Source organism: Corvus hawaiiensis, chromosome Z (assembly GCF_020740725.1).
Source record: "Corvus hawaiiensis isolate bCorHaw1 chromosome Z, bCorHaw1.pri.cur, whole genome shotgun sequence".
Taxonomy (NCBI): domain Eukaryota; kingdom Metazoa; phylum Chordata; class Aves; order Passeriformes; family Corvidae; genus Corvus; species Corvus hawaiiensis.
Window position 1 is genome coordinate 22,258,715 of NC_063255.1, and position 23,831 is coordinate 22,282,545.

At 49.9% G+C, this 23,831-nt stretch overlaps 1 protein-coding gene across 1 annotated transcript; it reads right to left on the reverse strand.

Annotated features, from left to right (window-relative positions):
* Nucleotides 1–129: 129 nt before the first annotated feature.
* Nucleotides 130–22,399, reverse strand: PSTPIP2 (proline-serine-threonine phosphatase interacting protein 2). The gene is made up of 15 exons (XM_048292679.1): nt 22,321–22,399; nt 13,326–13,426; nt 11,599–11,676; nt 10,681–10,715; nt 9,116–9,222; nt 8,400–8,462; nt 7,443–7,541; nt 7,199–7,244; nt 6,739–6,818; nt 4,233–4,331; nt 3,622–3,718; nt 3,242–3,323; nt 2,531–2,565; nt 2,163–2,220; nt 130–1,645 (listed from the first exon to the last, which is right to left on the reverse strand). Exons 1-14 carry the CDS (start codon nt 22,351–22,353, stop codon nt 2,171–2,173), a joined length of 1,005 nt encoding a protein of 334 aa, XP_048148636.1. The 5' UTR covers nt 22,354–22,399; the 3' UTR covers nt 130–1,645; nt 2,163–2,170.
* Nucleotides 22,400–23,831: the final 1,432 nt, after the last annotated feature.

The following is a 23,831-nucleotide window of genomic DNA, read 5'->3' on the forward strand; positions in this document are numbered from 1 at the left end:
ATAAAGGTAAAGGATGTGATCTTGTAGGTTTCCTTCTAGAAGAGACTAGGATGCTTTGAATGGGTCCCAAATCTATCCCCAACAGAAAGTGAACATGACAACTTTTAAAAAGAATGCATATCCACAACACAAGACTCAAAACTTATTTTTTAATATATATATTTATAGAACTAAGACTACAGCAGGCTCCTTCAGAAGAGTATTTGTGTCCTTGGTCTTTCAGAAATAAAATAGGATAGTCAATTGCTTGGCAAGTGCACTTCACACAACTCACTGTGAGGCAGCAGGGCAGATTTTAGAGCTCGCTGTCATCTTCCCCACACAAATAAATACAGTAAAAGACCCTAGGACTGATGGGCTAAGGCACATATTGAAGCCATGCAGATGCAACTTGAAAAACATCATAAAAACAGCAAATCCTGTTGCTCCAGGTTAGTGACCTGGCACCAGGTTTAGACAAGTAAACTGTGTGTTTATCCCCATGTCCTGTGTCCCTGTGTGCAGTGTCATAAGGCAGTGAGGAGCAGTGAAGCAGCACTGCACACAGGGACATCAGAGAGACCAGCAGCCCTGAAGCACGTAAGCTTCTGAATCAAAGACATAATCATATCTATATATATATATGGTACCAACAAGGGCAGAAACTTTCAGGAGATCTGCTCAGAAAACAAGTTTCACGGCTCCAGCAGTAGGTAAGTTTGTTTCCAGTGGTGCATAGCCAGAACAAGTCCAAAGTTTAGAGAATCACAGAAGTTAATTAAATCATGGAATCAGAGAATCCCAGGACGGTTTGGGTTGGGAGGGATCTTAAAGGCCACCTAGTTCCAACTCCCTGCTGCTATGGGCAGGGACACCTTCCACTAGACCACGTTGCTCCAAGCCCTAGTCTCCAAAGCTTACCAGGGACAACCTGATGAACCTAAAAGCTCACAAGAACCTCATGGCAGAGGTGGTTGGAAGAGTTGAACTAATTCCTTCAGATCCTTCCTGGGACCTCCCAGCAGGTTGGATGTGGTACAGCCCCTCCCTGGGTAGATGCAAATCAGCTTCGAGTGTCAGCGCTTAAGCCTGGAGCACACCTACAGCTAAGCCAGACATGCAGTGGAACGGCTGGTGCCCCTCTAAGTAAGATTTCTGAGAGATACGAGTAAAATTTGATCTAAATGACAAGTTTAATCCCCACTAATGAAAGACTTAAGAAACAGGCAAAAGACTTTAGGAACACACAAAACCTGAGATCTGAGAGGGATGTACATACCCTGAACACAAGCCAGTGTGCCCAAAGCATCATGCAGCACTGCTCTCGGCACATACAACCTCTTAGTTATCTACAGAGTGGGAGGCTCCAGCCTTTCTAGATGGCTGCACTTTAGAAGAACTTCAAATAAAAAACTTCTTCTGACACAGATCACCCCTGGTGATCTGGTCCTTTTCTTCCTCTGAGTGTGAAGATCCATCCAAGGAGTTTGCTGATCAAAGGCACAGATTTTAGTAAGCACTTTCTGAATGTAAAAATAAATACTGGAGTCCTCAAATATTCTCTTTAAAAGCAGAAGAACTTCAGCTCTGTGTGTCTGGAAATAACTGGAAACACCACCTCTGCCATGCTGGTCAGACCAACAGTGTCTTCTGCCTTCTGGAAAACCTAGAGAACAGGATCAACAGTGTCTAAACCACAGCTCCAGCTCAGATAAGTGATGGGAGGGCTGACAGGAGCATCACTTCCAGTCACCTCAAAATGTCATCCCTTAACCAATGACCTTTCTTTCTCCACTGTCCCTCTTCTGTGTAGTTTCATCTCATTTTAAATCCTTTCTTACAGAATCACAAAATGGTTGGGGTTGGAATGGACCTTCAGGACCATCTAATTCTAAGCCCCCTGCCACGGTCAGGGACACCTTCCACTATCCCAGGTTGCTCCAAGCCCCATCCAACCTGGCCTAGAACACTTTCAGGGATGGGGCAGTCACAGCTTCTCCGGGCAGCCTGTGCCAGGGCCTCACCACCCTCACAGGGAAGAATTTCTCCCTGCTAACTAATCTAAATCTACCCTCTTTTAGTATAAAACCATTCCCCCTTGTCATTTTACTATCTGCCCAGGTAAAAAATTCCTCACCCTCTTTCTTTTATGCCCCATTTCTTCATCAAAAGTGGGTACTTACTGTGACTGTTAGAAATGTACCAAGCTGTAGCCATCAACTGTGGCATAATCAGGCTCCCCTGAAACACAGAGCACAAAAAAACCCCTTCAGGTTTCCCATGAAAAGTGCTCATTACATGACTTTAAATGGAACAGAAGCACCACACACTGGCCATCCATGTTAAAGGGATGGAATGCAAGAGTGAATGAGGCTCAAGTCAGGGTGAGAGAGCTGGGGGTGTTCACTTGGAGAAGAGAAGGGTCCAGGGAGACCTCAGAGCTCCTTCCAGTGCCTAAAGGGGGTTCAAGAGAGCTGGAAAGGGACTTTGGGCAAGGGCTGAAGAGAGAGTTCCTCTGTGGGGCCAGAAAGCCCACAAAGCAGTAACTCACCTGGTGCGCTGGTCGGGGTGGGCAGGGGTCCCCTCCTGCAAGAAGGAAACACAGAGCTGAGGATCTGCGTGGCTAAGGGACTCCCTTTGCCCTGGTTCTGCACCCCCAGCTGCCCTCGCAGGGCTGGTGGGAGGGCAAGAGGTTTGGCCAGCCTGGGCTTTATGGAAACCTGACAAAGCAAGTCATGGTGGGCTCATCACCCACACGCCGCTTGGCAAACATGGGAACTGAACCTGATACAGAGGGGGAGAGGAAAAAATAACCAGAAAGCACTAACTCAAGGAAAAATTCATGAGTGAGCCTCAGGGTGCATCTTTGTACATGCCTTTGCCCAGAGTGAGACATCAGGAAGCCATAATTGAACATGACTCCTCTCCCAGTGTGGCAGCCAAAATGGCAACTCATCCTTAGCATGAGCCTCGGCCCCAGTCATTATCTTGCCCCCGGCAGAAAAACCCTTCACCGTGTCCTCCCTGCCCAGCTTCTGTCCCACAAGACTGAATCCGGCTCTGCAGTTCCTCCCTCCACCCACAAATGCTTTTAACTCCCCTCAGACAGACAGATCACACCAAGAGCCATGCAAGCAAACATTTTTCTCTAATACCCTCAAGGCAAGCTTCCAATAGACTGAAAGGAACAAAATATGCCTGTTTTGGGGGAGCGAGCATCATTTGCAGTAACAATTGCAGTTGTACATGTTACACTCCTTACCTTGATATAGGTACAGGAGCTGGACTTCTCACTGGAGTCACATTTCTCTGGGCATTATAGTAGTTTTCATAAACAACAGGAGCTAGGAAAAGTTGACAGCAGTAAAGTACAGGCCTCTTATAGACATAAAATACTTTTTATACCAACATTCAGCTGCTAAGTCTTTCCCCTCTCTGAGAAAACACCTGATCAGGAAACTAAAAAAACAGGACTATTATCTCCAGGGGCTGTCAAAAGTGACAGAGACTAGTGCTGCATGGCAATGAATGAAATGCAAAATGAGTGTTTTCTGCACACAAAAAGATGCTGACCAGAGCAGCCAGCTCCATGAGGAGTACAGAGCAGTAGCACTACTTTGTCAGATTCTACTAAGCTCTTACCTGGAGCCAAACTTCCAGTTTTGCGTAAATTTACGAAAAAATCAACATCCTTCTCAATGCTGCACATTTCTAAACTCTTGCGGATTTCCTCATATTTCTGCAAAAGGGAAATAAAATGCATTTCTATACATCAGGTCAAAAAATAAGGTTTTTTCCCAATTGCTTCCCACACACAGTGAAAGGCCAGTACTCACGCAGCACACAAGCTTCAGTGTCACAGGAATCACAGAATCCAAGAATGGTTTGGGTTGGAAAGGAACCTTAAAGCCCATCCCATTCCACCCCCTGCCATGGGCAGGGACACCATCCACTGTCCCAGGTTGCTCCAAGCCACGTCCAACTTGGCCTTGGACATTTCTAGGGATGGGGCAACCACAGCTTCTCTGGGCACCGAGTGCCATGGCCTCACCACCCTCAAAAAATGTGGGAATCCCAGAGGAAACCCCATTTGCAACAGTTTTGGCCAATCCTTCTGCTTGCCCGCTCATGCTGGTATCTGTGGTCAGTCAAGGGCCGCAGCCCAACTTGGACAGAACACAGCTTAGGTGCCCAGGAAAACAAATTTGACTTTGCCTCCCATGCAGAAAAATTAAGATTTTCAGTTGAGGTACCTCATCATTCTGGACACAGCCCAGGGAGAGCTGGTTGACGTGGAGCCAGAGGGCATTACGGAAATAGTTGATCCGCTCACACTCCTGAGTCTCAAAGAACTGAAACGACACAGACAAAACTGTCCAAAACATCCTTAAAACGAGGGCAAATCTCTTTTGTCCTGATTGCTTCTCACCCCCACGTGTCACAACAAAGATAACTGCCTAGAGCAGTTGGTGTCGGTCTTCTGCAGGAAACAAGGAAGCCATGAGTTCTCTGGTTCATCCCGAGGAGCAATGATCCCTCTATGCAACCAGGTAATTCAAAGGTGAGTGCTAAGCTTGAAAATCTGCAGGACTGATGTGGAGGGGACCACCCTGCACATTGCTACCTCTGGGGAGACCAACCCAGCTTCCTAAAGGCAGTACAGGTTCCCAAGGTACCCTGTGCTCCTGTGGTCCCAGCCCACTTCCCTTACACAGGTACCCTTGTGTCACAGAATCATTTAGGTTGGAAAAGCCCTCTAAGATCATCGAATCCCACTGTTACCCCTGCACTGCCAAGGCCTCCACTAACACATTTCCCCACGTGCCACATGTACTTTTTTTTTTTAACATTTCCATGTTCCAGTTATGGAGCAATATAAAAAGCACTGGGGATGTATGAAAACACAGAATCACAGAATCACAGCATCACCAGGTTGGAAGAGACCTTCAAGACCACTGAGTCCAACCCATGCCCTAACACCAGCTCAACTAAACCATGGCACTGAGGGCCACATCCAATTTTTTTTTAAACACATCCAGGGATGGTGACTCCACCACCTCCCAGGCAGACGATTCCAGAACTTTATCACTCTTTCAGTAAAAAACTTCTTCCTGACATCCAACCTAAATTTCCCCTGGTGCAGCTTAAGGCTGTGTCCTCTTGTTCTGTCAGTTGCTGCTTGGAAAAAGAGACCAAGCCCCATCTGACTACAACCACCTTTCAGGGAGTTGTAGAAAGTGATAAGGTCACCTCTGAGTCTCCTTTTCTCCAGGCTAAAGAACCCCAGCTCCCTCAGGCGTTCCTCACAGGGTTTGTGTTCCAAGCCCCTCACCAGCCCTGTTGCCCTCCTTTGGACACGTTTGAGCATCTCCACGTCCTTCCTGAACTGAGGGGCCAAGAACTGGACACAGCACTCGAGGTGTGGCCTCACCAGTGCCGAGCACAGGGGAAGAATGACCTCCCTGGTCCCGCTGACCACACTATTTCTGATCCAGGCCAGGTGCCATTGGCCTTCTTGGCCACCAGGGCACACTGCTGGCTCAGGTTCAAACAGAGGTGTATTGACTGGTTGGTCTTCTTGCTCTTTCCAGCCCAACCCTTTTCCAAGCAGGTTTAAACCCTTTTGAAATCTGCTGCCTGGTACACCTCAGTTTCACATGCTTTTATATATTTCCATGAACATACACACTTGCTACCGCTTATGACCTTTTCAACACGTGGAGAGGAAAACCTCCATGTGATCCACCTGCAAAAGTGAAACTGCTGCTTTCCACTCCCCACCACAGAATCGTTAGGGTTGGAAAAACTGTCTAAGAGCATCGAGTCCCACCACTAAGCCAGCACTGCCAACCCACCACTAAACTGTGTCTCCATCCTAGAGACTTCCAGAGAAGACATCAAAAGTACACCAGCACAGAGACACCCACACACACCAGACAGCAAATTCCAGTTCAAAAGGGAACAGTAGAATAGCAGCCTGATGAGAGGTAACTTGGAAAGGGATCAGCACAGCTGGGAATGGGAAAGCTGGTTGCAAGCCTGAAGCAGATCTGGGATAAAATCTCAATCTTCGCAATCCCTCCATCCCCAAGTCACAGATCACAGGCCAGCAGCAGAGCAGCTGCTCAGCCCTCTCGCTACCAGTCTGGAATTCCCCAGCATGTGCTAGAAATCCCTGCTGGACCACTTCTCTGTGAGGCAGTCTGCTTCAGGCTGATACACCCACTCAGAGGGTTTCCCACACTACTGCACAGTCTGTGAGACACAAGCTGAACAACTCCTGGCACAGCTTGCATGTGGAGATGGCTTCACCTGCATCCCCCACCACCACCAGCCTCTGCTGAGAAGTCATCTAAAGTCTTCCAGAGTTTCAGACAGACTCTTCCAGTTGTTGTTGAGGCTCTAGGATGTACTGGCCTGGAGACACTGAGTATCCAGAGGTGACCACAGCTGTTCAAGATGACAGCCACACCAAACATGCACGCAGGTAATGGGCAAAAATGTCACTACCTTGACTCTGCCAATTTTAAAAGGTGGTGGAAAATAAAAATAATAAAAAAATAGTGGAAACCTTGAAGCAGTGGGGCCTTGAATCCAGAAGCCAAGCTTGAGACAGACACCCAGGGTTAGCTGCAATACATCCTGCTGCTTCACTGCCAGGGGAATACTCAGAAGACAAATCTGCACTGTCCCTGAGGCCTGCAGCCAGTATTGCAAACCCAGAGGACCACCCTTGTGGAGGTGTTTAGGGGCATTTACCTCACAAGCTTTGATGTGCTCGTTCTGCCACTCTTCCCGGATCTTCTCCAGTGTGGTCACACTCTGCTGGTAACTCCTGTCTGTGAGACAAATCACATTTCAGCTGAAGGTGTCTCTGCCCAGGGCAGTGGGGTTAGAACAATATGACCTTTAAGGTCCCTTCCAACCCAAGTCATTTTATGATTCTGTAATTCCATGATTAACATTCAATAAAAAAATCCCTTCACTAGAAGGTAAAAGGCTGGGAGATGAGAGGTAAAGCAGAAGGACACGGCCTTGGTGGGGCCATGCAGGCTTCTCCAGGGAGGTTGCCCACTGCCAATACCTTGGGCAGGTGTTTTTGAGGAGCCGTGTCTGACCAAAGGGCTGGAGCTCCCCCACAAGCCACTCCACAGCTTCACAACCCACTGCCCCTGGAAACACTTCCCTTGCCCTCCCAGCATGGTATTTCCACACTCACCAGTGTCCTCCAGTGCTGATTTCGTCTGAGCCAGCTTCAGGAACAGCTGCCAATAACGGGAGAGAGAAGGAAGGTGAAGCAGAGCCTGGGTGCATCACCAATGGCACTGCAGCCCCACTGGGGAACATCACCAGCCACCTCACCTCACCCCAAAACCCAGAGCTAGGAGAAGAGCTGTGGGGCAGGAGAGCTGCAAGGAAAGACATCCCTTTCCCCCTACCCCCCGGCCACCCACTTCCTGTACCTTCTCCTGCTGCTTCTGTGTGACCAGGTTGGCGTTGCGGTGCACAGCCTGCTCTGCCTCATCCTTGTCCCGGCACCGCTGCTCGTACAGACGCTTGGCCTAGGATAGACACCGGGAACAGCGAGATGCAGACACACCTCAGGGGGAGGCCTTGGGGAAAAGCTCAGCCTGAGAGGGAACAGGCTGCCTGCAGAGCAGGGAGTGGCACAAAAGGTGCCCTGCAGCTTGGGAAAAGCCTTGCAAGGCAGGCTGCTCTTGGATTGCAGTGAAAAGCTAGTGGCAATCAAGTCCATGAACATGTCCAGAGAAGGGCTGGGTAACAGGCAGGAGCACAAGTTTGATGAGAAGCAGCTGAGGGAGCTGGTGGGGCTCAGCCTGGAGAAAAGAAGGCTCAGGAGGGACCTTCTGTCTTTCCACAACTCCCTGACAGGAGGGGGCAGCCAGGGGGGTGTCAGGCTCTGCTCCCAGGGTGCAAGGGATAGGGTAAGAGGAAATGGCCTCCAGTTGCATCAGAGGAGGTTTAGAGTAGATATTCAGAAAAACTTCTTCAAAGACAGGGTTTTCATGCCCTGGAACAGGCTGCCCAGGGCAGTGGTGTAGTCACCATCCATGGAAGTGTTCAAAACAGGTGTGGGATGCGGCACGTGGGGAGATGGGTTAGTGGTGGGCTTTGCAGTGCTGGGCAAATGGTTGGACTCAAGCATCTTAGAGGCCTTTTCCAACCCAGATAATTCTCTGATTCCAAATCATCTGTATCCAACCCTGCAATGCTATCACTGGCCTTGTCCTTGGCATGTTCCTGAGCACAGCCTGCACACCACTCGCACAGACACAGCATTGAGTCACAGCAGAAGAGGAAACCCTTCTCATTTAAGCCTGTCCCAGCACTCTGTGTGTCTGTGTGTGTGTGAGCAGCATTAACCCACATGGCAAGAAACAGCCTCAGATTCGGTTTACCTCCATGGTCTTCTTGTACTGCAGATTCCTGTTTTTGTGAATCGCCTCCATTATCAGCTCGATCTGTGAAGACAACAGACCTGGGGTCAGCACATCACTGACCATCAAAGCTCCAGGACACACCGTGTGGTTTAGAAGAGGAAGAGCCACACTGAGATGTGTTTAAGGACCTCCATTAACACAAAACATCTTCACAAAACTCATCTTTTATGCTTCTGCCTAAGCCTTGAATTGTGTACGCAAAGGAGCTCTACAAACTAAATCCTAGCAATATATAGTACTGTATCACCTCCATAGACTCTGGCAAAACTGGGAAGCCCACTCCCCTCTGCTAGGTACAAGCCAGTCCCTGGCTCTAGCAGTTTCCCCTGGTTTTCCAGACAAAGGAATCTCAAGCCAGAGGAAGTTAAAAGGCTTGGCTGTTTTAGCAGCCCCTATGGAGATCATACAGCACTATAAACAAATGCTTTAAAAACATTCCAGTGCTGCGGCTGACCCCAAAAAGCACACGAAGAAGACGTGGAAGTGAGAAGAAGGAAGTTGGAGGTTACTACACAGTCGAACACAGTTACTACACAGAGGAAGGAACTCAGCACTTCCCAGCAGCGGGGATGTGGTGGGGGCTGGGGCAAGGCATGAGACAGCACCGGGATCAGCCCCTTGCTGGGGCACGATCAGCACCCTGCAGGAAGGCACATCTTCCCACAGTGCCTGACCTTTTTCCGATGCAGCTTTTGCTTTTCCCTGAAGTCCTCCATCTTCTTTGCTTCCTCCCGAAGGGTTTGTGCCAGCTGGATGTGACCTTGTCCCACATTGTCTATCTCTGCAAAAAGAAAATAAATTCAGTATCTATATGTATATTCCTAAAGAGACTGTTTCTCATGTCAGCTTACAACACATCACACATCCAGTCTCAGAAACATGAAAAAGCAGCAACTTGTTTGAAGCAGCCTCCAAGCAGTGCTTGCCAATGTAAGGATCAATCCTGCTGGGACCTGCCCCCCAGTTTGAGAAAATTCTCCCCCTTATGCAGATAAATCTAGGCATGTTTCAACACATTGCACTGCCCCAGGACAGCAGGCACCAACTTGGAGCACAGAAAAATGAAGGCTAAAACAATCTCAAGCTGCTCTTGCTGAAAGTGAGAGGCCACACCGTGAAACACCACCCCAGCAAGCTCACCATGGGAGTGGAGCCAAATGGCAGCTCATGATTCAACCCCCAAAGCTGCTCCAAACACACAGCTGTCAACAGTCAGCAGTGGTGAGGGCAGAGCCTTTTTAGGGAGGTCCACAGGGGCAGCAAAGAAACCTGTATCGGGCAGGGGGTGGACTGGGCACAGGATAGCAGATTCTCACCCTCGAGGCGCTGTGTGATGGTACCCTGGCAGGATGTGACACATGACAATGCGTGGCAGCCAAAGCACCATCTTTTACATGCTCCAGTTAGAATCACACAATCATTTAGGTTGGAAAAGCCCTCTTAAGATCCTCAAGTTCAACCATTCCCCCAGCACTGCCAAGGCCACCACTGGCCCATGTCCCCAAGTGCCACATCCACACGGCTTTTAAACCCCTTCAGGGATGGGGACTCCAACACTGCCCTGGGCAGCTGGGACAGGGCTGGACAACCCTTTTTATGAAAAAATTTCCCTAATATCCAACCTAAACCTCCCCTGGCCCAGCCTGAGGCCGTTCCCTCTCCTCCTGTCCCTGTTCCCTGCGAGCAGAGCCCGACCCCCCTGGCTGCCCCCTCCTGTCAGGGACTTGTGCAGAGCCACAAGGTCCCCCCTGAGCCTCCTTTGCTCCAGCCTGAGCCCCTTTCCCAGCTCCCTCAACTGCTCCTGGGGCTCCAGCCCCTTCCCAGCTCCGTTCCCTTCCCTGGACACGCTCCAGCCCCTCCATGTCTCTCTTGTCCTGAGGGACCCAGAGCTGTCCCCAGGTCTGAGGTGTGAGTTACTGTGTGTTTGTGAAGAGGACAAGCCTAACAAACTCCAGATGAGCTTCCTATGTGCAACATAAAGATGACCTCTGAGCTGCACCTGGATCTGAAAGCCCAAGAGATCCCCAAAATGATTCCCTGTGTGTCTCCTGTCCCACCTGTGCCCTGGCTCACTTTGTCCCAAACCCCACACGCTGGGATGAGCCAGGCCAGCAGTACAGCCTATGCCTGTCCTCAGCACTGCACAGCTTTAGAGATTTCCCTGTTATTTTCTTCCCAAGCAGTTGCCTTCAGGCTTTGGCGCTGCCAAGTGTCCTGGCAAACACAAAGAATTACTTACGTTGCTTGAAAACATCAAGGGATCTCTTCAGTGTGCTGAAAAACATGGGCAGGGCATTAAAAAGGGTGGGAAAGCACAGTCAGGCACAGGCATCAGCAGAGCACCTCTCCCAAAACAGAGCTCACTCAACACTGACCAAAGTACCTCAAAGCACATTTATTTACCCTCTTAGCACCTCCAGCTTTTTCCCCCTCTCAGCAGGTATAACACAGTTCACTTGGTTTGAGATATACTTTATATTTTTCTGAACACTGGATGCTATTAAAAATTCAAAGTTTCATGACAAATGTTTCAGGCAACCTCCTAAAACCATCATTTGGAACAGATGAACGATTTCAACGTGGTGCATTTGCCAGTGGCTGGAAAAGTAGGGAGCTATTCTCCCTATTAATATTGCACAGTAAAGATGTCAGAAACATTTTATGTGACACCTCAATATAAAACTGTAAGTAAATGACCAGGGAACATCAGTCTGGGCTTGTATAAAGCACAGAAACAAAAGAGGAAGCAGAAGGCGCCAAGGGTCACTTGGGAAATGGAGTGGCCACAGCATTCTGGACTCTGAAGGTCCACCAGGTTTGAGTCAAGGAAGTACCTGTACTTCCCTCTGGCACAAAATCTGTCTAGAGCTAACCCAAGGTCTCATGATCCTCAGCTTTCTGCTGACCCACCAGCCCACACCCCCCCGAGCGTCTACAGTGCTTTGGTTAATCTGTGGCTGGTGGGAACTTGGTGGGGTCCAACTCAAAGAAAAGCAGAACCCAGCGGGGCATTGTTCATTCATGAGAACTATTTCAGCTCATCTTCTGAACACTCCAATCACATTTCAATTCTGTTTTGTCTCCCACAGCTTCCTTCCTTCTCTTCCTCCTTGGTTGCTCCAGAAAGACCCATAAACACAGAAGACTGTGAACTTACTTCAGCTCTGTCTGCCCACAGGGCTTCTTCTTTGACAAGTTAATGAGCTCCTTGCCATACTTTTCTTCTATAATTGCCCTGTTGAGAAAAGAGAGAAATTATAGAGTCACAAATTATCGACTGGTTTGGGCTGGAAGGGACCTCAAAGCTCATCCAATTCCATCCTGTGCCATGGGCAGGGACATCTTCCACTATCCCAGGGTGCTCCCAAGCCCCCTCCAACCTGGCCTTGGATGCTTCCTGGGATGGGACAGCCACAGCTTCTCTGGGAATCCTGTGCCAGGGCCTGCCCACCATCACAGGGAAGAATTCCCTCCCAATATCCCACCTAACTGCCCTCTGTCAATGTGTGGTAGTAAGTACTCTCTGTACCTGGCACTAATCCTTAGGAAGAGCACCTGAAGAAGAGACCAAATCTTGTGAGGTGACATAAATAACACCCTTGAGAGACTACATTACCTCCCCCTCTTGGAAGAAAGGAAGGAGGAAAAGAGAGCCCATGTGTTGCAGTGTAAGAACAACCAGTTCTCTGCAGCCGCTTTGAAATCACTACAGACAACCAGGGCTGGACTTGCTTGGTCAAGTGTAGTTCTCTCCATGTGGGCAATCCTAGCTGTCTGCGGCCAGTGGAAAGGAACAAGTACTGCTAGAGGCTGCCATTAGAATGTCTACTGAATAAAACAAGTAACTTTCTAAAATGCCTTAACTTCTAACACAGAGGCAGACCCCTGGGTGGTTGATTTCTGGAGTTTGGCAGTGAAATTCACCTACCTTAACTCTAAAAACTCCAGAAGCTAATAGGGAATTTGAAAAAAAATACATATTACAGATCTTTTTTTTTTTTTCCTACCTAACAGCATTCCCATGAACTTTGTTTGAGACAAAACATCCAGCAGGCACATTCTCCATAGCTGGGACTGTGTAACAGCCATGCTGGACAGCGGGGCCAAGTCCAGGGAGTGGCAAACCCAGGTCCAGCCTCTGATCTCCTCCTGGCTAGACACTTCAGTGGCAACCTACACCTCCTTCAAGAATGAAGAGGACACAGGGTGTGAAGGAGGCTTTTGGCACTCTGCATTGTCATGGATGAGTGAGACGTGGTTCTCAGGGTCCACTTCCTCATTGGAAGGCCCAAGTTTTTCTGGAACATGGGATTACAGCCTGAACAGATGTCGGTGCATTAGGCACCTCTAAGTGCAGTTCTCCTCCTGTTCATGCCCATTATGTTTATTCCAGGCTGCTCTGTACCAAGTCATGCAGTCAGAGGTTGGTTTTCTCCAGTTGTCACTGCCAACATGACATTGATTCAATGTACAGTGTTCTACAATGCTCTTCACATTTAGCCACTCCTAACCAGGTGAACCATAAAGGCAAAATACATGGCCAGATCCTCTCAGCTGTTTCTGTAGCCACAGAACCTCTGCTTAGGTCATCTCCTCTGATTAATAACAGCAGTACCTAACCCTACCACTTTTTAACACTGAATCTGTGGGGCGTTCATAATGTACAAAGACAAAGTCAGGACAAAGCCGTGCCTCTCCTAGGCCAAGATCTTCCAACCTGATCTTCTGCAAGGTGAGCAGCAAGGTGAACTTCATGGGACAGCATTTTAACAAAGTGGACAGTTACACATGGCAGAAATCAAACTGGGAATACCAGGAGAAGGAGCAGTGCCACAGCATCACTTCCAGGCTCAACCCAACCTTCTGCCAGAGGCAGCTCCCTACCTTTCCTTCAGGAAGTCTTCAAACTCTTTGCAGTTCTTCCTGCCATCATTCAGATGCTGAATGATGCTGTCGTAGCCAACTGTGCTGGTCAGATCCGTGCTCTGAAAACACAGGAACAGGAGTCATGTCCTTGTCAGTGCAATCCAGGGCCACTGCCACCTCCTGAGGCATTTGCACAGGCCATGGCTCAGTGGGAGAAAGCATGCAAGTGCCTCTTCAGGAAATAAAATCTTTTCTTTTAGGGGTGGGAGAGACTTCAGAATAAGAGCAATGGTGGCAATTTGAAACAAGGTACACCTATGCCATTCCCACTTGCTAAAGACTTCTGAAGGGTCAGTGTTTTCTTGCAAATTATTCCTAAAAACATATATTGCATTGATGCATGAAGAAGAAGAAGAAGAAGAAGAAGAAGAAGAAGAAAAAGAAGAAGAAGAAGATGATGAAGAAGAAGACGAAGAAGACAAAGAAAAAGAAAAAGAAGAAAAAGAAGAAAAAGAAGAAAAAGAAGAAAAAGAAGATGAAAAGAAGAAGAAGAAGAAGAAGAAAAAGAAGAAGAAAGAGAAAAAAGAAAAACAAAAAAAAAGAAAAAGAAAAAGAAAAAGAAAAAGAAAAAGAAAAAGAAAAAGAAAAAGAAAAAGAAAAAGAAAAAGAAAAAGAAAAAGAAAAAGAAAAAGAAAAAGAAAAAGAAAAAGAAAAAGAAAAAGAAAAAGAAAAAGAAAAAGAAAAAGAAAAAGAAAAAGAAAAAGAAAAAGAATAAGAAAAAGAAAAAGAAAAAGAAGAAGAAAAAGAAAAAAAAGAAAAAAAGAAAAAGAAGAAGAAAAAGAAGAAGAAGAAAAAGAAAAAAAAAGAAAAAAAAAGAAAAAGAAATAAGAAAAAGAGAAGAAAAGAAAAAGATAGGTGCAGCAATGATGTAGGCTGACTTACTCTACCCCATTCTTTCCCCATTCCCATGCATTGAAGCACCTTAGGACAAAAAATGGACTTTTGCCCTATGACTGTTGGGAATTTACCACCCCAGGCTAAGGGCAGGGCTCCTAAGTGCTTTGATAGTGCAAAGACCATGAACTCTCCCACTCTGGACAGAACCTGAAGCAGAAGCAGCAAGCCAAGCAGAAGGTTCCACCTGTTGTCTTCTGGAACAAAGACTAGTGCCACATCCACGTGCCTTTTGAACACCTCCAGGGAAAGAAACACAGGGAGAAATATAGGGGAAGAGGATGCAGAAAGGGAGCAGTAGTAGGAGCAGGTATGAAGCTCAGCAACAGGAAACAAAAGCCACAGAAGGTTATCGAGAAACCTGAAGAGGAATAGTGGCAGGATGGAGAGGTTCAGGACATGGTTCAAAGCCAGGATGAGAGTATGCAGAGATCTGGCATTAAAGTGCGGGCAGCAGAAGAGGGGATTTCTCAAGAGCTTATTCCTGGTGCAATAAATGAGGAGAACAGGGCTGGTATTTGCAATAAAGGAAGGATTTAATTAAGAGGAATTCCCTATTCAAGTACTTGACTGCCAGTGACCAGAAAGCAAGAAGTGAAGGGGAGATCTGATGGAGTGGGACTGACAGGAAATCCACAGGGATCCCAGATCAGCTCTGCTGTGTCTGTGGGATGCACAGAAGACCGGACTGTGGAGCAGGACTGAAGCAGAAACCAAACTTCCTTTACAAAGAACCAATGTCCCTCCAAAATGAGGTTAGTACTGGTAACAACCAGCTCTCAGGTTGCTCTACATCTTCACTAATCAGGTCTGTGAAAAGGAAACACTGCACTGAAGTCAGTCTTCATTACATTTGCAAAATGAACAGCCTAACTTGAATTCCTATCCCCCGTTTCAAAGGAAACAAAATGGATGCAGAGCACAACTGCTGGTCACTGCAAGCCCAGGCAGGAGGGAGGGTCAGAGCCCCATCATTGCATGTCCAGGGGCACCCAAAGGCTCCTGCATCCTGCTCTGCTGCCTGGGACTCTTGGGCTCTCTGTGCCAGGCAGACGGGTCAAGGGGAAAACTGGGAGTATCCATCAATAATGTGCATTAAGCTCCTTGTTTTATCACTCTTCCTCCTACAGCAGAAGGATTTGATTCCAGCACATGTGTGTTTCCTAAGCACCCAAGGCTGGACCAGACCCCAGGGTGCAAGGTGTTACATGAAACACAGAACCATAAAATCATTTAGGTTGGAAAAGCCCTCTAACACAATCAAGTCCAAACATTCCCTGGCACTGCCACGGCCACCACTAACCCATGTCCTCAAGTGCCACATCGACATGGCTTTTAAATCCCCCTGTGAGAGGCTTCCATGGGAGGAACTCTGGTCCCAAACAGAGCTGGGCAGGGCTGTATAGTGTGAAATCAGCCTTTGCAGCACCCTTCTGAGCAGGTTTGGCAAAGGAAGAGTCAAAAGGACCAGCATGACTGGGGGTGTTCAGCCTGGAGAAGGCTCCCAGGAGACCTCAGAGCCCCTGGCAGGGCCTAAAGAGGTTCCAGGAGAGCTGGAGAGGAACTTGGGACAAGGCACGGAGGGACAGGACACAGGGAATGGCTTCCCAGTGCCAGAGGGCAGGGCTGGATGGGATATTGGGAAGGAATTGCTGTCTGTGAGGGTGGGCAGGCCCTGGCACAGGGTGCCCAGAGAAGCTGTGGCTGCCCCTGGATCCCTGGAAGTGTCCAAGGCCAGGTTGGACAGGGCTTGGAGCAACATGGGACAGTGGAAGGTGTCCTGCCCATGGCAGGGGGTGGAATGGGATGGTCATGAGGGTCCCTTTCAACCCAAACCACTCTGGGATTCTGTGACTGCAAAGGCAGGGCTGGTGACAGCAATGGAAGTGCCACACAGCAAGAACAGAGCCATGGGAACAGAGAAGAAGATTTAAAAACGTAATAAACTAACCCAAAGACAGGTATGAAGGACGGGGAGTGTTGGGGTTCCTCCCCGCCTGCCATGGGGTCCTGGGAGAGGGGACCCTGGGGTAGAGGCATGGCCTAGGCATGGGGTCTCCCTGCTCCCTGGTCACATGTGCCCTAATCCTGTTCCCCATTGCTTATTTTGTGTTCTCCTGCCCAGGGAGGACCCTGCTTGTCTGGTGATTGCTCGATTCTTCAGCAGTCCCCCGGCCATGTGCCTGGAGAATAAAGATCTCTGAAACTTCTATCAAGAATTGCTCCCTATTTCTTTCCACGGGCCTCGCTGTCTAATGCATGTTGCAGGAGACCCCGCTGCAACAGGGGAGTTGCACCAAGCCCTGCCCAAACAGAGCACGAGGGCCTCTCCTGCCACTCTCCAGCAGACATCTGTCCTGGCCCTCCCTGCTGGGCAGAGCTCTGAGCCCATGTGCTATTTAGAGGACAGCCTATGGAAACTGCAAACGGATGATTTCAAGGTGACAAAGCAGCACCTGATGTTTCCCGAGCCTGCAGGACATGCACCCCCCTTCCTGATCTGCTGCCTGGATTTGCACCCAATGGACTCAGTAAGGAGAAGGAATTTGCGTGCTGCTTGTGATGTTTTGGGATTTGGTTACATCTTCAGCCAAAAGAGGGGCTAAAATGCTCTGGTGGGGATATGAAAGCACGTCATGATCCTGTCTGAGTCACAGCAAGCTGCTGACCTTGGTGTTTCCATCTTCTGCCCCACTTTACACGGAAAACCCCTGCAGACACACACCCTATGAAGCAAATGGCACTGGAGAAACATAGAAACACAGAAATGTTTAAGTTGGAAAAGCCATCCAAGACCATTGAGTCCAGTCACTCCCCAGCACTGCCCAGCCCACCACTGTCCAACCCATGTCCCCAAGTGCCCCATCCACACAGCTTTTAAATCGTTCCAGGGATAGGGACTCAAACACTGCCCTGGACAGCCTGTTCCTAGGATTAATAATCCTTTCCATGAAGGAATTTTCCCTAAAATCCAGTCTAAACCTCACCTGACTCAACCTGAGGCCATTCCCTCTCCTCCTGTCCCTGTTCCCTGCGAGCAGAGCCCGACCCCCCCGGCTGCCCACTCCTGTCAGGGACTTGTGCAGAGCCACAAGGTCCCCCCTGAGCCTCCTTTGCTCCAGCCTGAGCCCCTTTCCCAGCTCCCTCAGCTGCTCCTGGGGCTCCAGCCCCTTCCCAGCTCCGTTCCCTTCCCTGGACACGCTCCAGCCCCTCCATGTCTCTCTTGTCCTGAGGGGCCCAGAGCTGTCCCCAGCACTGGAGGTGCCTCAGCAGTGCCGGCACAGGGGACGGGCCCTGCCCTGGGGCTGTGGCCACACCCTGGCTGGGACAGCCCAGGGGCCACTGGCCTCTTGCCCACCTGGGCACCCCTGGGCTCATGTCCAGCTGCTGGCACCAGCACCCCCAGGGCTTTTCCTGACACTTTCCAGCCCCTCTGCCCCAGCCTGGAGTCGCAGGGCTTGGTGTGGCCCAAGTGCAAGATCTGGCACTTGTTCTCATTGCCCCTCACACCACCAGCCTCAGCCCATGGATCCAGCCTGCCCAGATGCCCTTGCAGAGCCTTTTTGCCCTCCATCAGTCTGTCCCAGCCTTCCCAAACTGAAAGGTTTGGGGCACTGCACTTGTTCATGAACCATCTCTTGAAAGATCTATATTTATTCCAAGCTCTCAGTACGTTTCCTCAGCCTTGTGTGCTTAGAGAAAGGCACCAGAAGCCGGTGACTATTTTAGTAGTCAGAAACACTGTGCAACTGTAACTGGCTGTGCTGTCCTTGCTCAGGGTGCAGCCTCAGAATCGCTCAGTATCCTGCAGAAGTTGCTGAGACAAAGAGAAGTGCTTATGCTGGTGCCTGCGGGGAGTAGAGTGAGGAGAGCCTGCACAAGGTTGCAGTTCCTCCCCACCCCATAACCAGGAGGGTACAACAGGACAGACAAAACTCATTGCAGGGAGGAAAAGGCCTCACTGCAAATCCACCCACCTCGGATCAGTATTCCTGCAAAAAGCAGCTTTTTGATTAGTAATTTTCCATTTGAAGTTTCCTCCCCCTACGCCAACACCTTCCCTGCTTGTCCCAGAGAAGCCAAAAGCAATGGACCATCCTGCCTTGACGAAACGACCTCTTCTTCCCACAAACCCTACCTTGTTCCTTTGAAACAATGACCTGGGGATTTCACAACACTGCTAAGTTTCACCAAGCCAGTCCCCGTTTAGAGAAGGACAAGCAGGGGAAAGGGGAAGTAAAACATCCAGCATCACATCATCAGTCAGCAGCCAGGGAATAAACCCAAGAACCCAGGGCTGCGTCCTCCCCAGCCATGGGTTGTTTTAGCAGCATCTCTAAATACACTGCAGGGAGCAGAGCATTGTCTCATTAAAACCAAATGACCAAAATTCCACTCTTCAAGTTGCAACCTGTTAACCCACAGATCAGAATTAGAACGGTTCTTAGCATTACTGTCATTTCTATTTTTACCATATGGTTTTACAGCACCAAAGTGCAGTGATGAGACCCAAGGCTGTTGGGTTACCCGAAATACGTGCAAGAATCAGCTTGTGGAGAACAAGGCATGTAGAAAGAAAGTGAAAAAAAGTGAAAGAGAAGACCTCACATAGTGAAAGAAGAAGAGCAGATTGCAAAAACAAATGAAAACAAAGCGTCATGCTTGCCCAACTTGTGGCAATCACTACAGGCAGGGCAAAGACAAACAAACACAAGCTTTGGGGTATTTCTGGTTTTGCACAGCTCTCTCACAGGCAGGCAGGACACACAGCTGGTGGGAGGGAGTGACATGGGAGCTGGAGCATGCCGGGCAAAAAATGTTCGGCTTCAGGCATGTCCGGACTTCAGTCCCTGAGCAAGCAGGAGCTGCAGTGGGGTGCCAGAGAGCAAACCTCTTTATTTAAGAAAATTTATCATCTTGTGTTGAGACCCAAGAGCAAACTTCAGCGCAGAGAGCCAAGTAGCCCCGTGCTTTCCCGACAGAGCACATCAGGAATATCACACCATCAGCTCCAGCAGGGAACAGGAGCCAGTGCAGGAACAGACACAGCACCCACCGAAGGAACCAGAACTGGTGGGGTTTAAAACTAAATCAGTCCCCAGGTGAGGCTAGAAGCACAGCCCTGCTACCCCGACAGAGCAAAGGGTGGGCTGCAGCTTAGCATACAATCACAGAATCCAAGAATGGTTTGGGTTGAAACAGACCTTAAACCTCATCCAGTCCCACCCCCTGCCATGGGCAGGGACACCTTCCACTATCCCACGTTGCTCCAAGCCCTGTCCAACCTGGCCTTGGACACTGCCAGGGATCCAGGGGCAGCCACAGCTTCTCCGGGAAACCTGTGCCAAGGTCTCACCACCCTCACCCTTATCATCCTATCCACACAAAGAAATTTGGAGGTCATCACTCACAACCAGCCACATTTCAAAGCTGGAGGATTCAATACCAAAACTGGCCTAGGTTTTGAGGGCCTGGACATTTTTTAGACTCTGTCTTGTCAATTGGAGCATGTCTCCCCTGGAGCACTCCCAAAGTCTCCTCCTTCTCATCAGGCTGTCCTAACCACTGAGAAATTTGCCCCCACCAGAATAACATACATTTTTCCCAGTATTTAGGGATTCTGCAGGTAGTGTGGGATGATGAGTTAATTTGGGGCAAAAAAAAAGACGTGGACATTTTGTTGGACCAGCAGACCTGAAGCTGAGCCAGCATCACCACTGAAGAACAATGTGTGGCAGCATCTGCCACCTGCCCAGAATCATGCAGCAATGGTTCTCTTGATCTCACCTTATCTGATAGGTGAAGAACCTACAGAAGATGAAAGTTGTGCCTCACCAAGCTCTTTGTAATGATAGGACAAGGAATGATGGTTTTAAACTAAAAGAGGGGAGATTCATATTAAATATAAGGAAGGAATTCTTTGGATTGTTTCTGATGAGGGTGTTAAAACACTGGCACAGGTTACCCACACAAGCTGTGGCTATGCCATCCCTGAAAGTGTTCCAGGCCAGGTTGGACAGGGCTTGGAGCACCCTGGTCTAGTGGAAGGTGTCCCTGACTATAGTAGGGTGGTGGACTAGATGGTTTGTAAGGTCTTTCCCAACCCAAACTGCTCTATGCTTCTTTGATTCTAAGAAATCACTTGCTTTGGCAAAGACTTCTTCTATTTTTGCCTTACGCAAAGCCATTTAAGAGGAAAATTGCAGGAGGAAGTGCATACCCACTCACAGCACTCAGCAGCAGGCAGAAGCTGGATGTGCAGCCCTCCACACCTCATCTTGATTTGTTTTTTGCTTCCTGCCCTTACTCCCCTCCTCCTCCCCAGCCCTCACAGCTGATGCACAGTCACCAGTACGTGGTGTGGCAGCTGCTTGGGGTGGTACCTGCCTTTTCCATGGGCCCAATGACCGCAGAGGGGCCTCAGTCTCTCCACTGAGTCACATCCATCACGTTCCCAACCAGTCCAACCTCCACCCCAGCTGCCTGCCCCAGGCACATTTCCTCAGTCAGGGGGCTTGGAGCATGAAGGCTTCAGAAAGAACAAAAACCAGGAAAAATCCCTGGCAGCACCAAGTGTTTTGGGGCTCAGCAAGAACCAGGGATTGTTCAGGAAATAGCCGTATTTGCAGTAAAAGGGGTCAGGCAAGAGTGAGCGCCCCACACAATGCCCCAGATCCACCTTGCCCTGGGAGCTGGAGGCTGCTCCTGTGCTGGTGTTTTCTCCTACTGAGCCCCCTCCTCCAGGATCCTCCTTCAAAAAGCACCACACCACAGCTGGAGAGGAACAAACTAGACAGAAGAAGCTGAAGTCAGCCCTGCGGCGAGCAGCTCTTCTTCAATGCAATGTGCCACTGAGGCGTGACAAACCTTGTCTATTCAGCCTTCCTGGCATCACAGTTATTCCCCCAGCCTGGGGGGATGCTGCCACCACCCTCAAAACCTTCCCTCTGCCTGTTTGCAAAGCAAAGGGAGCACCTTGGAAAACTGCTCTGCAACAAATAGCTGGGAAGCAGCAGCCAGATGCAAAGTTGGCTTTATTCTCCACGTATTTGACAACCCTCTGCCAGTTAACTCGCTAATGATGCTGGGTGAGCCTGGTGTTCTGCACTTATTCCTCAACACTCAGGAGCCCCAAACCCGGTGCCAGCTCTTCCTGGGGCTTGTGCTTCTCTTCCACATCCTACAAGATGGGAGCAGCTTTCAAGCAACATCTGGGAAACCCCAAGTACCATTCACAGATGAAGGTTTTCAGCCCCAAAAGACCAAATTTGGTAATTTACTTCCTGGTTGCCAGTACTTGGAATGAAGGTCCACCACAAGAGGAACTGAGTAGCCACAGAGCTGAAGTTTTGCAGCAGATATGTGGGTTTCCTGCACTTCTCCTTTTATAAAAGCATAATTCAGACTGAAAAGAATAAATTGTGGTTTTCTCTGAACCGTGGGTTTTCCTCCATGGCTCAGCAGCTGGTAGCAGCACACACCAAGTGATTTGCTCCTAGTCCGGGATTAGCTCCACATCAAGAGAACATTTTTGGCCATGGTGTCTCCAAGTAATTCACCGATGGCCAATTAATGTTATCAAATCCTTCAACCTGGCACTGACTTCCTCCAGCAAGGCAGCAGCTACTTGCTGGGATTATTTTGGCTGCATGGAGCAGGTTGTAAAGCCAGAACTCTCAGGAGTTCTGTGCATGGGTGGGCAGTGCCTGCTGGGCATCACAGAATCCCAGAATGGTGTGGGTTGGAAGGGACCTTAAAGCCCATCCTATTCCACCCCCTGCCATGGGCAGGGACACCTTCCACTATTCCACGTTGCTCCAAGCCCCATCCAACCTGGCCTTGGACATTTCTAGGGATGGGGCAACCACGGCTTCTCTGGGCACCCTGCGGCAGTGTTTTACCGACCCAGAGCACTCAGCAAAGTCACCCCACGACCATGATCGTTGGCTTTGGAGCCAACTCTAACCAGAGAGCAGTGATCCCTCCACTTCCAGCTGCGCCCCCTCGGCTCTGGCTGGCTCTGCCCCCGCTGCCCCGGTCCCGCAGTGCTTCCGCTCACCCAGAAGTGGTCCCTGAACCGCGCCTCCCTCATCCTGCTGCCGCCGCCGCCGCGCTCCGCCGCTCCCTGCCCGGCCCGGCCCGGCCCGGCTCGGCCCGCCCCGCGGAGTCCCCTCCCACGCACGGGTGCTCCCGCCCCAGGATCGTCGCGGGCCGAGGAGCGGCCCGGGCTGCGGCGGGCGGGTGCTACGGACGGGGAAGGGAGCTCGGCATCCACGGGCCGTGGGACAAACCCATCCGTGAGGGCCGATCCCGCTGAGCCGCGCGGCTTCCCCAAGGGAAGACGGAGCGGAGCGGGAGCAGCTCGGCCGGCGGCTGCACAGCCGTGCCCACGCCACCTGCAGTGCCCTGCCCGCCTCGGAGCTGCAGGAGTATTTTGGGAAGGTTTCATGGGCTCATAGAATTGCTTAGGTTGGAAAAGACCTCCAGAGACCTCGAGTCCAACCATTCGCCCAGCACTGCCAAGCCCACCATTAACCCATGCCCCACACATGCACAGGATTTTTAAATACAAGGATGAGGACTTTACCACTGCTCTGGGAAGCCTGTGCCAGGGCAGGAAAACCCTCTAGGTAAAGACATTTTCCTAATATCCAATCTAAACCTCTCCTGGCACAGCTGCAGGCTGTTTCCTGGCCTGTACCTTTTACCTTGGGAGTACAGCCCAAACCCTCCTGGCTTCTCCCTCCCGTCAGGGAGTTGTGCAGAGCCAGAAAGTCCCCCCTGAGCCTCCTTTGCTCCAGCCTGAGCCCCCGCAGCCGCTCCCGAACGCACAGAGCCCTCCTTCACAACACACATCCCGTGTCACTCACAGTTTATTAGGGGCCATTGCCTGACACAAGGCACTCCTTGACGGACTTCAGGGCGATGCTTTGAAAATATGAAAGCAGAGATATGAAACTATGTGCTGAAATGCCTCAATCACACCCACTGCCCTCACTGCTGCCTCTGCTTGAACACAGGGACAGCTAAAACACTCCAGTAATGTAAAAAAAAGCATTTTCCACTTACTGAAATAAATCTGCTCAATTGTAACCTGAGGCTGATTTAGGCAGACTAACCCTGTGCAGTGTCCTGACACGAGACAGCACAAACCCTCACCATGGATCCACAACATCAAGCACCTAAATAGGCTCTAGGAGAGCTGGAGAGGGACTTGGGACATGGGCACGGAGTAACGAAACAAGAGGGAATGGCTTCCCACTGAGAGAGGGCAGTGTTAGATGTGATACTGGGAAGAGATTCTTCCCTGTGACCGTGGTGAGGCCCTGGCACAGGGTGCCCAGAGAAGCCGTGGCTGCCCCATCCCTGGAAGTGACCAAGGCCAGGCTGGATGGGGCTTGAAGCAACCTGGGATAGAGGAAGATGTCCTGCCCACAACAGGGGGTGGATGTAGATGATCTTCAAGGTCCTTTCAAACCAAACCCACTGTGATTTTGTGATGCACTCACCATTTCCCAGCTTCCCAGCCCCACCTCTTGTCCAGGGCAGCCCATGGACCCATGACCCATC

Bases quoted from the DNA above. Each gene is read 5' to 3' on its own strand.
- PSTPIP2 (XM_048292679.1), bottom strand. From the start codon at position 22,353: ATGAGGGAGGCGCGGTTCAGGGACCACTTCTGG. The intron at 9,223-10,680 runs GTAAGTAATTCT...TTCTTTTTGCAG, and splicing joins CCTTGATGTTTTCAAGCAAC to AGATAGACAATGTGGGACAA. The intron at 6,819-7,198 runs GTGAGTGTGGAA...TTTGTCTCACAG, and splicing joins ATCAGCACTGGAGGACACTG to ACAGGAGTTACCAGCAGAGT.